This window comes from Furipterus horrens, unplaced genomic scaffold (genome assembly GCF_987537825.1).
Source record: "Furipterus horrens unplaced genomic scaffold, mFurHor1.1.pri manual_scaffold_9, whole genome shotgun sequence".
In the NCBI taxonomy this organism is placed as follows: Eukaryota; Metazoa; Chordata; class Mammalia; order Chiroptera; family Furipteridae; genus Furipterus; species Furipterus horrens.
The window spans coordinates 19,374,804-19,393,747 of record NW_028327179.1 but is presented as its reverse complement, the minus strand read 5'-3'; the positions used below and the strand labels follow the sequence as shown (position 1 = coordinate 19,393,747).

The window sequence follows — 18,944 nt, the reverse complement described above, 5'->3', positions numbered from 1 at the left end:
AAGAAGAAATCAGTTAACATAGATTTGGTTAATTTTTTCTACCTGCTAATGTAAAATTCTGAATAGCAAGTAAAACCCATGGCAGAAAATAGCATATAGCTGAGGAATTTATGTTGGTTACTTCATTTATGTTCAATTTTAACTTCATCTTTTTTTTTTTTTTTTTTAACAGAGGAAAACTTGTTTTAGGCTATACTGAAGCAGAACTATGCATGAGAGGATCCGGGTACCAGTTTATTCACGCTGCTGATATGCTGTACTGTGCTGAGTACCACATCCGGAGTAAGTTCTCGGGGAGTGTGCCCGCGACAGCGGCCATGTGCTCCAGGACTAGTTTCAGAGTATTACGTAATGTCATGTGTTTGAGGAGACTGTTTCAATAATCTTCTACTGAGTGCCACACCATGACAAACCTGAATTAGGCTCTTTAACTGCACGACAGCTGCCACATAGTGTTGTTTAATTACTATGAAAATGATTACTGTATTGTTTTGCTCAGGAGTTTTATGATGGTATCATTATTTATTCATATTATTTATTCATAATATACATCAATATAGATTATATTTTTAAATTGTATAGACAGTATTAAGCTGTGGGAAACATTCCGTATTTAAAATTAAAACAATGCTTATCTCTTTTCCCCCAAACCGTACATTCTATAATTTCATGTATTAATGGAATTGTCTGTTACCTAGTCTTCCCCTTAACTTTTAAAATAAATTTAGTGTGAGATAACAACTCTGAAGAACTTAATTTCCATGAATTTTGATAGACTGTTAAAAAATTGTCAAGACATGTATATGGGGGGGCTTTGTTTTAGAGATTTTCTGAAATATGTTGTATTTTTTGTTTTGTTTTTTAGTGATTAAGACCGGAGAGAGTGGCATGATAGTGTTCAGGCTTCTCACCAAAAACAATCAGTGGACCTGGGTTCAGTCTAACGCACGCTTGATTTATAAAAACGGGAGACCAGATTATATCATTGCAACTCAGAGACCTCTAACGTAAGCACAGAGACTTAGAATGTTTGCTGCTAATGTTTTTTATTTTAATAATACTTTGGCTTACAAATGCTTTTACTTGGAAACTTAAATTCTAAGAGAATTTACTCTGCAAATAAGAATTGAAATATTAAAATAAGATGTATAGAAAGAGGACATAAGTGAAAGACATTGAGAAATTAGAATTGACAAACTTTACTGAACAACTAAAGATGTAGAATTATCCAACAATCGAAGAAAACTTCAAGGTTTTATCCTGGGTATATGCAGGATAGATGAAAAGTTAGTGCCAGCTGAAAAATCACTGCTTGCCTAGAAAACATATGCTAAGCAATGCACTGTTACATTCATATTTTAAAGTTTCTTATATATTCTGGAAGCGAGTATTTTGTCAACCACTTGCATTGTAAATTTTCTCTAGAGAACTGTTTTTTATATGTGGCTTTGAGTAAGGATCAGGATCAGTTTATTTTCCCTGTATTTATTAAAGCCTTCAATATTTAGGAAGCAGTGCCTCTAGCCGAACTTACAGTGACAGAGTTTATGTTTATATTTTAGGTTGTTGTAGGAAATTTTTTGCAGGGGTAATCATAAACATCCCAAATTATCCATGGTGAGTGTATTAATGGGTTAGGGTGCATTTTTAGATTAAAATGAAGTTTGTCTACTATTTTACCAACTTAAAAGAAGTTGGATGTGTATATTCAATTGACCAGTAACCTTTATTGAAAGACAACTTATTGAAAAGGCCAGCTTTTCTCCATTGCACTGCCTTTTGATCAGACAGTGTGTCTGTGATTCTGTTTCAGGTCTCTCTTACGTTCCATTGGGTAGTTGTCTGTTTTTGCACTAACAACACATTTTTTAATTATTCTATAATAAGTCTTGGTAGCTATAAGTCTTGGTATCTGAGTGTATGCCATTCATTTTGTTTGCTTAGGATTTTTTGTTGTTCTCCCTTCAAGATCAGCTTGGCTCTTCTTGACTCCTTTATATTTTCATATACATTTTAGATATCAGTTGTCAATTCCCACCAGAAAATCTAAAGGGACTACATTGTAATCCCAACATTCCAAATCTGTATATGGGATTACTCTGAAACTATAGCTCATTTTGGGAGAATTAACATCTTTATAATACTTACCATTCCAACCTGTGAACGCGGTGAATGTTGTATGCAGGCACATACATATACTTAGGTAAATATACAACCATGTACCCCTGTGTCTTGATTTCAATAATGAGTTGTATTTTTCTTACATGAGTCTTTTATTGTCTTCGTAGATATTTGATGTTTTGTAGTGGTGTGTTAAATGATGTATGTATATAGACACATACAATTTTCAGATTGTGAATTATGCCAATCTTTATAGCTTCTGGGTTTTGCATTTTATTTAAAGATGCCTCTCCCACTCAGATTTCTACATTCTTATAGTTTGTTTTATATTTAGACCTTTATTCCACATGGAATTTTTTTTTTTTTTTTTGGCAGGATGTCAGGTAGGGACATAACCTGAGTGTGGGATTAGTGATTTACTGTTTTTGGACAGATTCTAAATCATTTAACTTTGTCTAAAAAACAATTTTATGGCACCAGTCATCAGAAATATTTATATTAAAATAACATTTTTGCCCTCTGTGGTCAATTACACTGTATTTTACTTTCTTTCTTTCTTTTTTTTTTTTTTTTTTTTTTTTTTTACTGTAGAGATGAAGAAGGAATAGAGCATTTAAAAAAACGAAATAAGAGCTTGCCTTTTATGTTTGCCACTGGAGAAGCTGTCTTGTATGAGATAAGCAGCCCCTTTCCTCCCATGATGGATCCCTTACCAGTAAGGACTAAAACTGGTGCTGGTGGAAAAGATTCTATTACCAAATCAACTCTAAATAAGGATTCTCTCCATCCCAGTTCTCTCTGGGGTGCCATGATGCAACAAGATGAGTCTATTTATCTGTCTCATGCTGCAAGTAGTGCACCTTTTGACAGAGATTTTTTTAACGAGTCTATGAATGAATGCAGTAGTTGGCAGGACAGTACTGCACCAGTGGGAAATGGTATCCTGAAACATGAGCAAATTGGTCAGTCTCAGGAAATGAACATGACACTCTTGGAGGGTCAAGTAGGGCTCTTTCCAGAAAATAAAAATAGTGACTTGTACAGCATTATGAAACACCTAGAGATTGATTTTGAAGATATTAAACATATGCAGCAGAATGAGGAATTTTTCAGAACTGACTTTTCTGGTGAGGATGACTTCCGAGACATTGACATAACAGATGAAATCCTGGCGTTCGTCCAGGATTCCCTAAACAAGTCTACCTTCGCGTGTCCAGGTTACCAGCAGCAACCATCCACGGCACTGAACTCGAGCTGTATGGTCCAGGAGCACCTTCAGCTAGAGCAGCAGCAGGTGCAGCCCCATCCAAAGCACCCTGCCGTGGAGCAGCAGCAGCAGCTGTGCCAGAAAATGAAGCACATGCAAGTCAATGGCATGTTTGCAAATTGGAACTCGAACCAGCCCGTGCCTTTTAGTTGTCCTCGGCAAGACCTACAACAGTATAATGTCTTTTCAGGCTTACCTGGGACCAATCCAGAGTTTCCCTATAAATCTGAGGTTGAGACTATGCCTTATACCCAGAACTTTGTTCCCTGTAATCAGTCTGTGTTACCACAACAGTCCCAGGTGACACAGTTAGGCTTTCCCATAGGGAATTTTGAACCATCTCCATACCCTACAACTACTTCTAATTTAGAAGATTTTGTCACATGTTTACAAGTTCCTGAAAACCAAAAGCATGGACTAAATCCACAGTCAAACCTGGTGACTTCGCAGACTTGTTATGCCGGGGCTGTGTCAATGTACCCGTGTCAGCCGGAACCTCTGCAAAGCCATATGGCTCAGATGCAGTACAACCCAACAATGGCAGGCGCACAGGCATTTTTAACCAAGGTAAGGATGTTATCAAACTAAACCTTTTCAGTGATTCTTTATTAGAAATACATGATTATACATCCTCTGATGTCAGAACTGATTTATTCTATCATCTATAGCATTAATATCAGAGAACATTTCTAATTATGTCTGTGAATACTTTTTTAAAATAAGCCAGTACTTTTCCAGTGTGTTATGAACACAAGTATATCGTACTTACCTGAATTGTAAAGGAGAAACAAATCAAGAGCTAAGGCAGCATGAATATGTCCTTAAGTTGGTTACAAGGTGAAACTAGTTATAAGTACAGTGTTTAGAATAGGGATTTTGGTTTATTGTTCTTGATTCTTTAAAATTACATGCCTTTTCAAAATTCAAACTTGAAAAATATATTTGAAATTTTTAAGTGATTTTTCTCAGTGTTTTAATATATTGTTGGAATTGGGTTAAAAGCAACATTGGTGTGTTTCTTTGAATGCCTTTGCCCTAGATGATCCCTGGAATTTGGTCCTTGGTTCCATAAGTATTCTCCAGCAATCCCTCTGGCTTATCTGCCACATCCTTCTTTTATCCTTAAAGGTTTTCTTCTGACCTTCTTAAAAAAGGGGTATCTCAACTGGCTTTCCATCACGGGACTTGAGGCTGATACTATATTTTTGTTGTTTAAATGTATCATCAGAACCCTTCTAGCAGCAAGCACACTTTAAGTAGAAAAATAACTTAAAAAAAAAAAAAGTTAACATGATTATATCTGTTTTCTTTGGCCCCAGTAATGTAGCATCTTTGCATTTATGCTTTCCATTAGAAAACCATTTAAAAGTTTAGAAGAAAATCCTAAGATTAAGTTCATTGGTTTCTATGTACTATGTATTGGAGTATAGTAATTACCTAAATCTTTATCCCTAATTTTGTTTTTGTTTTTCATTTGATTTGGTCTGATTATATACAAGCTTTCTAATAGAAGACAGCAGGAAAGAAAAGGTCATTGAAGGTTTTTCTTATTCTCATTCCTGACATACTTTATATTAAAATTTAATATTCAGTTACAACCTATTTCACAACATTGCTGTAAAGTTAATCATGGGTAGGTACCTTAACTCTTACATACTCTTGAGTATATTGTAGAGAACTTATTATGTAATATTACATTTTGAACAGAGCTTTTATTCTCTCATGAGTTCTTTACAGTGATCCCTTTCTCTATTTCATGTTACTTCTTTATGAATAATAAGAATTCTCTAGACCTATAACTCTCCTCCCTCTGCAGGGTAGCCACTCTGTATGTGGCTAGTCCTAGATGAGATGCACTGTAAAATATACACCAATTTTGGAGATTTAATTTGAAAAAAATGTAAAATATCTTTTTTTTTATTGATTTATGTTGAAAATGATAAATTTTAGCCATATTAGGTTAAGTAAAATGTATTAAAATTACATATGTGGTTTATGTATTTCTATTGAGCAGCACTGCTCTAGACAATATAAAAAGAATTGCTGGCATATGTTATGACTGATGAGAGTAATTTATTTAAGACCAAACGTTCTCTGGGAAAGTAATATTACCTTCCACTTGAAGACCTGACAGAGTTGCCATTCATTTAAATCTAAATTATGTGGCTTTTACTACATGTTTAATATATGTTTTGGAAGACCTCTGATGTAGTCAACATTTTGACTACTGAAGCCTCCTATTACATAGGCTTTAGAAAGGTAGATTTTATTTGAAGGAATTAAGGGTATGATGTGAGTCGATTTGAGTTTCTACAACTCTTACTAACCACATACTATAAAGGCTCTATAATCTGTAAGTTTCTACAGAACTATCTCTGTGTCCTTCCTTTTTATCCCCTAGTAGCAGTTAGAAAAACCAGACAAACTTCATTGTAAGATGACAAGAAAGAGCATTTTATTTTAATAATTTAATTCTGTAATTATGACAGTAATTATAGTGGTACTTACTGCTTAAAAGTATAGTACAGACTTCTGGCCAAGATGGAGCTGTAGACAGATATGCTGCGTCTCCCTCCACAACTAAGAAGGAATACAACTACCTCAAAACTAGAAACTACCAGAAGTTCCAGAAAATCGACGTGCATGGAAGTCCAACAAACAAAGACATAAAGAAGAAATACTCATCCAGACAAGTAGGAGGGGTGAAGCCAGAGCAGAGAGGACGCGGTGTGGTGGCGGCAGGCCAGCGGAAAGCACAGTTACGAGTTTTAAAAAGTCGGGAAGGACATCTGAGGGAGCGTTCCCAGCCCCAGACGAGACCACACAGCTCACAGTCCCAGTGCTGGGAAAATCAAGCCTCATTGCTTCTGACTGTGCAAACCAGTCGGGGTTGGGGCGGAGGAAGAAACTGGCGGTATCTAAGCAGAGTCCACTTGTTTAAAGGGTCCCCATGGTCCTAGAATGTACGCAGACCCACCCACTCCAGGAACGATGGCCAGGGCAACAGCTAGAGAGGCGCCAGGCCCATATAGAGGTGGGAGAAGTGCCTAGAAAAGGGGCCAGTGCTGAGCAAGCAGCATTGTTTCTTCTCAGACTCTTCCCCTACACATAGTACCACAACGTGGTGAAACGGGTCATCCTGTACTGATGAATACCTAAGGCTCCACCCCTTACAACATAACAGGAGCAACAGTTTACCTAAGACACAGAGGCAGACAAACACAGGAGCCTGTCAAGATGAGGAAACAGAGAAGTATGGCCCAAAAGAGGGAATGGATCAAGGTTCCAGTGGGAGAACCAAGCGACAAGAAGATAGCCGACCTAACAGACACAGAGTTCAAAACACTGGTGATAAGCATCCTTGAGTACAGCAGATGCATAAGGAAGAAGTGAAGGCTATGCTAAATGCAATGAAGGATAATTCCCACAAAACCAATGGTGAAGGGAAGGAAACTGGGGTTCAAATCAATTATCTGGAACATAAGGAAGAAAAAAAGTCAACCAATACAGAATGAGGAAACAAGAATTGAAAAAAATGAGGAGAGGCTTAAGAACCTCTGGGACAACTTTAAACATGCCAACATCTGAATCATAGGGGTGCCAGAAGGAAAAGAGGAAGAGCAAGAAATTGAAAGCTTATGTGAAAAAAAATAAGAAAAACTTCCCAAATTTGGTGAAGGAAACAGACATACAAGTCCAGGAAGCACAGAGAGTCCCAAACAAGCTAGACCCAAAGAGGACCACACCAAGACACTGCGTCATTAAAATGCCAAGAGTGAAAGATAAAGAGAGAATCTTAAAAGCAGCAAGAGAAAAGCAGGGAGTTACCTACAGAGGGGTGCCTATAAGACTTTCAGCTGATTTCTCAAAAGAAATTTGCAGGCAAAAAGGGACTGGCAAGAAGTATTCAAGGTGATGAAAAGCAAGGATTTACAACCAAGATTACTCTAATCCAGCAAAGCTATCATTTAGAATGGAAGGGCACATGAAGTGCTTCCCAGACAAGGTAAAGCTAAAGGAATTCATCATCACCAAGCCATTATTATATGAGATGTTAAAGGGACTTATTTAAGAAAAACACAATCAAAATTATGAACACTAAAATGACAACAAAATCACAGCTATCAACAACTGAATCTAAAAAATAAAGACAAAATCCAACTAAGCAAACCAGAATAGGAACAGAATCATAGGTATGAGGATCATTTGGGAGGTTATCAGCTGGGAGGGGGAAGGGGAGAAATGGGGAAATGGTGCAGGGATTAAGAAGCATAATTGTTTGGTACAAAATAGACAAGGGGAAGTTAAGGATAATATAGGAAAGGGTGAAGCCAAAGAACTTATATACACGACCCATGGACATGAACTAATGGGGACGGGATTGCTGGAGGGAAGGGGGTTACTGGGCAGAGAGGAGCAAAGGGGAAAAAAATTGGGACTACTGTAACAACATAGTCAATAAAATACACTTAAAAAAATAATAGTACAAATAAGAAAATGGTTTAGGAAATCATACCCATAATATAATATTATTTTAGGAATAGTAGGAAACCTCTGACAAATCAGAACTAGCCTCTTTTGGAAAAGTCATAGCTCATCTGCAGCTCCATTGTAGTAATCTCAAATGTAATAAATTCCCTGGTCCCCAGAATTAGATTGAGATGAAATCTGGTCAAAGCAAATTTATTACAAAAAATATACAGGGAGAGGCAAAAGTAGATTTACAGTTGTTCATATGAAAATGAATACAAGAATATAGTCTGTATGCTGCACACTCATAACTGGAAACCTGCTTCTACCCAACCCTGTATAACTATGATTTACAACTGCTACTCTTTGATTCATCAGGTCCTATCCAAAACTGAAGGTATACTGATCAAATACTCCCTTGATATATGGAAAGCCAAATCTGAATTGAAAAAGATGATACAGATAGATAATAAATGATTGTAGAAACCAAAAGGTTATAAACATACTAATATATATGTGCTCAGTATGTTTTCATTGGATGATTTAAATCTTAGCAGCAATAAAGTAATTTGAAGTTTAACATCATGTAGGATGAAGATTTTAAAAATGCATTTTAATATATTATTTAATGGGTGAAGATACTTAAAGATCCATTCTAATAATTGCCTTCTATTTTGTTTTCAGTTTCAGAATGGAGTTTTAAGTGAAATCTATCCAGCTGAACTAAACACTATAAATAACACTCAGACTACCACAAATCTTCAGTCCCTTCATCATCCACCAGAAGCCAGACCTTTCCCCGATTTGACATCCAGTAGATTCCTGTAATCCCACACTCAATTTTTACCTTGTTTTGGTTTAAATTAGTTTGCAAAAGATTATAGTTACTAAACTGTCAGTGTTGGACATCAGCAAGTTCACATGGAGGCATGGATGTATATTGTTCCCACAGTTAATACCAAGTCACATTTGAATGCTTTTCAGGGGAGTTAAAAACATATCAGAATTACATATTACAGTCATTCAACTACGAAGTGTGCTGCCACAGACTGGTGAGAGATACCAGCTACATTTCACGTTCTGAGTACCAGAAACGAAGCAAAATTTACTCAGGGTCACTTTTTAAGAAAATTTTCTCTATTGGAATTATTTCTGTCAGAATAAAAAAGAAATGCTTTGAGTTTTCAACTTTTGACTTAGTTCTCCAAGTACAGAGTTACCAAACTAAACTATCGCCCATATTTTTAAGTTCTACATTTATCTCAGATGTTAAAATAAGTGGTTTGGTGATAATACATATATTTTAATCCTCACCCGAGGATATGTTTATTGATCTTAGAGAGATATATCAATTGGTTGCCTCCCATATGTGCCCTGGGGATGGAAACCGCAATCTAGGTATGTGCCCTGACGGAGATTCAAAGCCACAACCTTTTGGTGTAAGGCACGGTGCTCCAACCGAGTGACCCAGTCAAGGTGGTTTGGTGCTTTTATAGAAAGATAATCTTAATGATTTCCTTCTTCATTGTCAATGTTGCTCCAACCGAGTGACCCAGTCAAGGTGGTTTGGTGCTTTTATAGAAAGATAATCTTAATGATTTCCTTCTTCATTGTCAATGTTAAGTGCCTCACAGTTTTTTCTGCCTATAACACTGTAGGGTGTACACTTTATATAAAACACGCTTTTTAAAAAAGATTAATATTCTACACATAAATATTATTTGTATTTCTTAAATTCAGTCATCTTTTAGTTAATCCAGGCATGTTTTAACTGCACTACTCACCCTCTTTCTTCAGGTAAAAAACAATAATTGAAATGATTATTTATTATATAACCTAGTTGTCTCTAGACTTTAAATGTTGCTATGTGCCTTAACATTGAAAAAATTTGAAAGTAAAATGTCTTTTCAAATTATTTAATTATTATATACATATTAAGACAGCAGCACTAAAATTTCAACAGAGTTTTCAGAAGAAAGAGATACACCAGTGTTTACCTCTACTAAGATCTCCACCATGGTAGTTGAATGTTGCAGTGTGAAAAATCTGCTGTTATAAAGGCAACCATGTTTATTAATTTGCAATGAAGAGGAGGAGTTTTGTTTCTGGGTCATTCATTAAATTAAAGCAAAGCACCCATTTCAATGTGTAATAATTTTTTACAGACTTTAAATTTCACTTCTTAGCACAGTGGAAACTTTGTTTTTCTCATATTTGAGAAATGTTAAGGCTGAATATAGCAATGTTTGGTGCAAAGCATTTGTTATGAGTGAAATGATTGGTGCATTGTATGTTTTATAATGAACAAAATTATTTGTAAAAAATTTTGAGTTTTTCATTTAAAAAATAGTCCGTATTTTATATGCACATAAATTGTTTGGGTTTTACATACTTTTATCAGTCTTAAGAAATCAAATAGTGAATGCAGCTGCTTTTATGTTGGTATTAAGAGAAAGACAGTGGTGCCATTTTATTAATTTCAAACATTATCAGTAAGGCAAATTAATCACCCTACTAACTACTGTCCTCAGGTGATTTTAAAAAGTGCCCCACCTGCCAATCTCTTATTCAGTGGTGATGTCTGAAGGGCTTCACGTATTTTGCATGTATTATATAAAAACATGATGGAATCCCAAATTGAGATGTAGTATTAAAACTTTTTTTTTTCCTTAATAAGTTAATGTACATAAAAGTGGCTTCAGACAATTATGTATGTGAGTTCTATGCATTTTCAGTAAAAATTTTGAATTTCTAAAATCAGTAAGTGTTGAAAACAGCGAATTTGTCTAAAGCATTTCATAATTTGTTTCCAGCATGAGGTATCACTAAAGATTTAGACCCATGGTCTAGATAAAAGTCTTCCTGTGAGTCATTTTTGTTAGTCTTTCCCCATATCACTGGATGAATTTTTTAGTGGAAAATAGGCTTTTCATATTGTGAATATGATGACAATCAATTATAGACTTATAAAATTTAAAAAATTAAAGCAATATTATATATTTTTATCTATATAAAATAACTAAAGCTTACCTAAGAATAATAAAATCACATTAAACCAAATACACCTTTGTCTGCATTGCTGAGTATACCAAAACAGAGACAACTTTGCATACTGCCATGTGGAGAGATTTGTTTTTAGGTGTACACTTCTAAGGACCTGGATGTGTCTACTTTAAGCTTTTTCTTTCCCGGCTTTTCTCATAGTACCTGAAGATGTACCGGTGTTCTGATGTATTATAAAGCTTTCAATCACTATGATGCACAAACTTAGTGTTTTTCAGTATTACTAAATTTTAGGTAAATGTTTTCGTGGCTTTTTGCTTTCCTTTGAAATGTTATTGCTTTACATATGCCATGCATACATTTTTGTTTAAAATACAATTTATAATGTCCTTATTCTTATTGAACAAAATTGTATATAGCAATATATATATGGTAATAAAATAATTACCAAGTGTTAATATGTTTTAATGTAAATTCTTTCTGTTTCACATAAAGGACATTAGTATTTGTAGTATAGTATTATAACTATGTTCCTTAAAGGCTATCTGTATTTAAGGATATGTTAAGTCAGTAGTTCATCATCAATTTCTTACTGTGTTGTGCCCATGGATACATTGGCTTTTATGTGAATATAAAAAAAAAACATACTTCTAGTAACTTCAGAGATTTAAAATGCTTCTGAAATGGATGATTCTAAACCTAACCCGTGTTAGCTATATCTTGTGCTTAGATTAGAAAACATTACCCACCACCAGTACTCTCTAACATGTAAATGCAACATTATGCCTTTCGATGTCAAATTCATAACTGCTAAACACTCAACAAGAATTCTGTAACTAAAATTATCTGAAGAGATGGTCCTAAGAAAAGCAGTGGTTTATTCTAGTAGTGATTATTTGTATGTTTTATGTTTATCCTTTACAATCATTGTTTCAACAACCTCATATAAACAGCAAGTTAGCATCATACTTAATTCTGAACACGTTAGAAAAACAGTTTATTGTCAAGTAAAAATATAGAAAATCATATTTCTGATCTCTGCTTTCACTCAGATGGCTTCTACCAGTGTGCATGACCTCAGCTTGCCCCATTTTCACCACGCCTGCCCAACAATGCCCCAGGGATGCTGGCTCCCTACACGACTAGTTAATACTCATTTTCTCCCAATGTGTGCAGATGAACTTTGTTTTACTAATAAAATTAAGACCATCAAATAAAAATCCATATCATCCTAAGTGTGTCTGTACCTTCAACTCAACAATACCCCTATCCTTGGTCCCTTGGGCTCACCCCCAACATATGAGGCAAGATTAATAACCCTTCCTTTCTGGTTCTCATGCATTGACATTTCCCTTGTCCAGAGTCGTTCTTCTCTCCTTTTCTATAGACCTGGCAAAAAAGCTACTCCCTTCTGCATCTCTTTTGTATTAAATTACTTCTTTATCTCCTGTCTCTAAAACCACTTTTCATCTCCCAGAATCTGGTTTTATTTTCTGCCCTTCTATACTGTTTTGCTGAAGTTTACTTAAGTCCCTTCTTTCCATAGGCGGATTCTCTGTGGCCCTGCAACCAAATTGATTGAACCCTCAATGAACTCTTTTTTTTTCCCCCTTAGCTTCCATGATATTAATGGTCTTGCAACCTTTCACTGTTCTTTGTTAGCTACTTCCCTTCCCACATGGCCTCCTCACACCCAGTAACAGGCTTAGCTGTGACCATTTGTGGTACTTTATCTACATACTGTCTCTTTGGAAGCTCATCCTTTCTGCAGCTACTACCTTTATGATCACTTCCCTCAAAATCTTTTCTCTCACCTCTTTAAAAACACGAGATAAGAAGATAACCTTATCTCTGATGCTCATGGAACATTCTTTTCCTTTGACAGCATAGCAAAACTAAGCACACACACTCTGGAGTCAGACTTCTGGCTTCAACACATATAGGATATGAATGATTCGGAAGGTTTCTTACTCTCAGCTCAAGTTTCCTTTACTACAAAATAAGGATAATGCTCATACCTGCCTTACTGGATTATTGGAGTCAATAAATAATTTATTTAAAAACACTTTTAGTGCCTAATGCTCAAAATGAACAATTTGAGGACCAAATAGTAAAATACCCTTAGGTTCATCCTGATATAAATAAATAATTGAAAAGGGAGAAATAATTGAATGAGGGAGAAAAGACAAGTCTTTAAGAAAAATCTCAATATTTGTAGATACTATACCCTCCAATAGATGGAGCTTATTAAACCTCCCTCTGGAGTGTGGGCTAGGCCCTCAGCAACTTGCTTCCAAAGAATAGAACACAGAAAGGGAAAAAACAAAGAGTACATTGTAGAAATATAGCAAGTGTTGCTTTAAGTGAGTGTTCAAGGGTAAGTAACACCACCTAATCATGGTAGTACAGCTTCTCTAATGTGATTTTACGACAAGCACATTTCAACTCAATATAGTCTCAAAATCACATAACACCAGTCTAACCATGAGAAAAGATCAGATAGAACCATATTGAGGGACATTACACAAAATTTCTGAGAATATAAAATGTCAAGGTTATGAAAAATAAAGAGACCTAGACATTGTCACAGATCAGAGGAGACTAAGGAAACCTGACTAAATACAGTACGGTATCTTGGATTGTATCCTATAAAGAGTACTAGAACACAGATGCAGAAATGTGAATGAAGTTTAGTTTTATAATAGTAACTAAGAAATTTTCTAGTTTTGACCTATACGCTATGCCTATGTAAGACATTAACTTACAGGAACCAGGATGAAGGGAATAAAGTTTCTATATCTTGATAATTTTTCTGTAAATTAAAATTATTTTAAAATAATTTATTTAAATCGTTTTATATGCTTTGCTCATGGATTGGAAATATTAATATGGTTAAAATGTCCTTAAAAATAATTCTAAAATTTATGTGGAAACACAAAAATCACCAAATAAAACAATCTCAAGAAAGAACAAAGGAGGTATCAGACTCTCTCATGTCAAACTATACTACAAAGCTACCACAATTAAAACAGTATGGTACTGGACTAAAAACATATATAGACGAATGGAATAGAATATAGTCAGGAAATAAATTCCTGCTTTTATGGCCAATCTGACAAAGGAGGCAGGGATATACAATGGAGTAAGAATTTTTTTCAATATGTGGTGTTGGCAAAACTGGACAGACAAATGCAAAAAAAAAAAAAAGAAAAATAAAAGAAATTGGGCCACCTTATACCATATACAAAAATGAACAAAATAATGGATTAAAGACTGAAATGTTAGACCTGAAACTATAAAACTTCTAGAAGAAAATGTAGCAGTAAACTCTTTGACATTGCTCTTAGCAATATATTGTTTTGGATACATTTCCTTGTACAAAGGAAACAAATAAAAAATAAATGAAATTTAAATTTTTTCACAGAGAAGGAAGCCATCAACAAAATGAAAACACAGCCAACTGAGTGGGAGAAGATATTCACGAATGATACATCTATTCATGGGTTAACTTCCAAAATACATAAAGAACTCATACAACGTAACACCAAAAAAACTAATCCAATTGAAAATGGGCAAAGGACCTGAACAGACATTTCTCCCAAGAGGGCACCTGGCCAACAGATATATGAAAAGATGCTCATGCTCAGGAAATGCAAACTAAAACCAGAACGAGATACTGCACCTGACAGAATGGCTGTCATCATCAATCAGCAAATGACAAGGGCTGGTGAGGATGTGGAGGAAAGGAAACCCTCATACACTATTAGTGGGACTGTAAATTAGTGCAGCCACTATGAAGACAGTATAGAGATTCCTCAAAAAATTAAAAATAGAGCTTCCATGTGATCCAACAGTTCTATTTCTGAATACCCAATAAAAACACAAACACCAATTTGAAAAGTTAAATGCACCCCTATGTTCTTTGCAACATTACTAGTAATAACAGACAGAACATGGAAATAGCCCAGATGTCCATCAATAGGTGAATGGATAAAGAAGATGTGGTACATATATAAAATGGAATATTATTCAGCAATAAAAAGGAGTGAAATCTTGTCATTTGCAACATGGATGGATGTGAAGGGTATTATGCTAAGTGAAATAAGTCAGAAAAAGACAAATACTGTATGACTGTACTTATATGCAGAATCTTAGAAAACAAATGAATAAACAAAAACAGGCCCATAGAGAACAAGCTGATGATTACCAAAGGGGAGGGATCAGTGGACGGGGCTAAAAATACATAATAAAAATAAAAATAATTTTTAAGTTAAAAAATAGTTTTCTGACTGTCACATAGCAATAAATATTTGCCATTACTATGGCCGTGCAAGATCAAAAATCTTATTTCAAATGGAGGTAAATCTGTGCACTGACCCCAATCCTTCTCATTCTGTTTCCTGCTGACTTGATGAGATCTTGGTTTTCAGTCTCCAATTCAATGGTCTCTTCCACTTTGATCTCCTGCCATCATCCTTTTCAATGCCCTTGTTTCCAAAGCTCCTATATGTCAACGATAATAACTTGTTTTCCATGCCAGTGAAGTGCAGCCACACCTCAGGCTGAGCATTGGTAACTGCCTTAACTTCTGTCCACTTGAAATTCCCTCTTCTAATCACAGCCTCTTTTTCTTCCCAATCCTTTCTTTGTTCCACCAGGTCTTCACCCTGAGGACACATTGTTCTTTTTCAGCCCATTAGCTTAGACCTTAGGATCAGGATTTCAGCAATATTTTTGCTTATATTCTGGAATTGCCTACTTCCTTATTGGTAAAAGCCACTCTTAACCATAGCCCTGGCCAAACACTTTCTGATAAGCATTCTTGCTAGAAAAAGTGACAAAAGTGAAACAGTCTTACCAAAAACTTTTACCATGTGTGTGGCCAAGACTTAACCGACATCATTATCATCTCTTCCTTCTTAGCAAGAGATCCCTAACTTTTCTCTGGTCAGTCTGAGGATTAAAAAGACTATATTTCCAGCCTCTTTTGTGTAATAGGTGTAACTAATATCATTTAGAACAAATATATGAAAGCCAAGTTTGTGTGATGCTTCCAGAAGGTTGCTTAAAAAGACTTAATGCAGCTGGAGCCTCCCCCCGCCCCCCACCTTTCTGCTTTTTCTCACTTCCCAGGCAGCGCATGTGGCTCTGATGATGGATGGAGAGCAAGCAGCTATCTTGAATTGTGAAGGCAAATAGCCATAAACAAGGATGATGAAACCAAAATGCGCTGAACTAGGGTTCCTCTGACTTGGGGTCACCAAACTTGTTTCTGCTTGCCTCTGGACCTCTTCTATACAAGAAAAAAGAGGCTTCTGCCTCAGCTGATGGACCTTTCTCTACCTTCCCCCCTCCCCTGTAATATACTACTCATCTTTTCACTCAGCAATGACATCATCTCCAACATAACTAAAAATAGGTTAGGGTCGCTCATCCCTTCTCTTGGAAACCTGAGCAATGGGAAGATTTCTCTGTCCAAAACATCACCACCAGCACCACTACCATTATTGTTATTATAAAGCAACCCAATTTTGTAAAAATGAAAATCTGTTTATTGCCCTTTCCACTGTCCATTTTATTCAGGGGTTTCTATGAGATGCAGAACTAAGTCAGAGTTTAGACTAGAAAAAGACTTCTGGCAAAGCGCTATATAGTTTAGATCAATTACCTCTATGTGCTGCCTGGAAGCAGAGTTCAGATTTTTACATCAAGGCAACAGTTCCTTCTGCCTTTATTTCAGCGAAGTGATTGGTGCTCTTTGGCCTTACTGCTATCTCTACTTTATTTGTCACTTCTCTCTTGATATCATCAATTTTTTGGTATGTTTTCATGTGAGTTGCCACAATTCTGTTAAGGCTGTAGTTCTAGTAAGGATCTATATTATTTTTTAATAAAGGTACAGTCAGTAGATACAGTGATGTACAGAAACTATTGAAGAGAAATATGCAACCCAAGAGTAGTTTAAGATAAAATGGGGATCAGTGAACCCTGAGGGGCATTTCCAGGAGAGAGATTGGCTCAGTAAAGTAGCACCTTAAGATAAAAGAATAAAGACTGTGAGTAATGATTGCACTCCTGTCTGCCTTTCCAGAAGCTATCACATGTTTTCCATAATCATTCCCTTGGACATTGCTAAAGTTATGTGCAATGTCCATGAAATTATTTGCCTTTTTTGGCCCTTCTAATAGTCCCAGTCATCATTGTCTTACATTTTCTATTTCCTGTCCTTCCCACTATGTTTTCTTTGCTGGACTGGAGTAAACTGAAAGGGCCCAGAGCTGAACGACCTGAGAGAGTGATGTGTGGATCCATGTGAAACACTCCCCTTAATACTTCTGTAAATAAGCAGGCTAGGCCGTGGAGAGGTTGTGAGTCCTTTCTTTTGAAGATGGGCTCACATGGAAACTTGGGTCATCCCTGCCAATTCTCACAGGCTGCTAAGAAAACAAGTGACACCCTAGAGGTGAGGAAATTGAGGCCAACGAGGCAAAGTGGCCTAGTCAGGTCACACAGGCAGCAGTGGAGACAGAGTCTGGGATTTGCACCTCTGAATTAAGAGTTCTGTCAGAGTTGGTCTTCTAACAGCCATCATGCAAACGCTTTGCTATGCTGCTTCATTAGGGTTCTCTCATCGACTCACTATACTTCCATGAGGTAAATGTACCAATCCCAATTTTATACATGATAAAACTATATTTTAAAAAGTAATCAGACTGATGGTTCAGGTAGATAGAATAATGATCGCACCCCCCCCCCCAAAGATGTTCCTATTCTAATCAGATTAGATGGCAAGATCTTCTTCACAGATGGTTTTAAGGTAAGGACCTAGAGATTAGAAAGGTACCCCGGATTCTGTCAGCAGGCCCAGTGTAATCACAAGAGTCCATATAAGAGGAAAACAAGAGGGTCAGAGCCAGAAAAGGGGATGTGGTAACAGAAGCGGGGGTTACACACACAAGAAGAGAGAGAGAGAGAGAGAGGTTGGTTTGAGTATGCTCTGCTGCTGGGCTGAAGGTGGTGGGCCCCAGGCTGGGTGTGCTGCAGCCTCAGGAAGCTGGCAAACACAGAGCACCGATTGTCCCCTAGTGCCTTCAGAAGGAACACAGCCCTGCCAGCATCTCGAGATTAGTACTGCTTACCTCCAATACTGTATTATAATAATTTTACTATGTTTTTAAGGCACTAAGTTTGTGGTAACTTGTTATAGCAGCAATAGGAAACTCATACAGTGGTTATAGCTTTTAAGAAGACAAGGGAGCTATTTGGGAAGAAGACATTTACTTCTCTATTATAATCATTTCTAAAAAATAGAAAAGGTGTCCTCTGTACCTCTCCCTGGCATTTCTATGAGGGAGGACCTGGGAGGTCTGGTGGTCTGGTGGTGTTCCCCCATCACCCTTCTTCTTCCTCAGCCATGCCTGCAGAAGAACCTCCACTCTATGAGGCTCTATGAGATGACAGTGGTGCCTGATGGGCTGCAGTCTTGCTTTGGCGCTGCAAAGAAATGTGGAGGAACACAGCCAACTCCCAGTTTCATTGCAGCTTTGCCTGTTGCAGATGTTTGGATTGTGTCAGGAGCCAGCAAACACACTGCTTACAGCCTCACATGTGCTTCTGAAGAAGGGTCTCTTGGTAAAAGTGTCTGGTCTTTACAAATAACCCTAATTTTTTTTTTCAGGAAAAACTGATTCCTAGAAGTAAAATAGCTTTACTATATAGCAAGTCAGACATTACACAAGCAGTGTGTGTGATACATCTTTAAGTATTTGTACTGCTCTTTCACTTAGCAAAGCTCTTTTGAGGGTGCCTTTTGAAGCCCCGCATCTAAATGCCTGTGTGTGAAAGAAGGTCAGTTTTTATCTATGCTATGATGTTAGTATTTTGTAGGGTCTAACAAAAGACCATTAAAGGAAACTGAATGACCCAAAACCGTCAGAAAAGCTCTTCTTGTCTGAGCACAGTGCAGTATACATCTGTTCACTGCTTTATTCTCACAGCAGTCCATGTCCATGACTAGAATTAATTCTGACTACTACACTATAAAGGCAAGTTTGTATGGATAAGGAAGAATCCAAGGAGATTG

General features: G+C 36.5%; 1 protein-coding gene across 3 annotated transcripts in view; it reads left to right on the top strand.

Annotated features, from left to right (window-relative positions):
* AHR (aryl hydrocarbon receptor) overlaps positions 1 to 18,944 on the top strand; it is a 58,848-nt gene that overhangs the window by 32,897 nt on the left and 7,007 nt on the right. The window contains exons 8-12 of one of the 3 annotated variants that reach the window (XR_016513025.1): positions 173 to 282; positions 866 to 1,007; positions 2,713 to 3,955; positions 8,543 to 11,155; positions 11,914 to 12,081. Coding sequence is in view for 2 of the 3 variants with exons in the window: in XM_090287135.1 (XP_090143261.1) it covers positions 173 to 282; positions 866 to 1,007; positions 2,713 to 3,955; positions 8,543 to 8,686 (1,639 nt within the window). In the remaining variant the exon portion in view is untranslated. Of the gene's footprint in view, positions 1 to 172; positions 283 to 865; positions 1,008 to 2,712; positions 3,956 to 8,542; positions 12,082 to 18,944 lie in introns of those variants that run through there. The other 2 variants (XM_090287135.1, XM_090287136.1) reach the window with 2 other exon arrangements.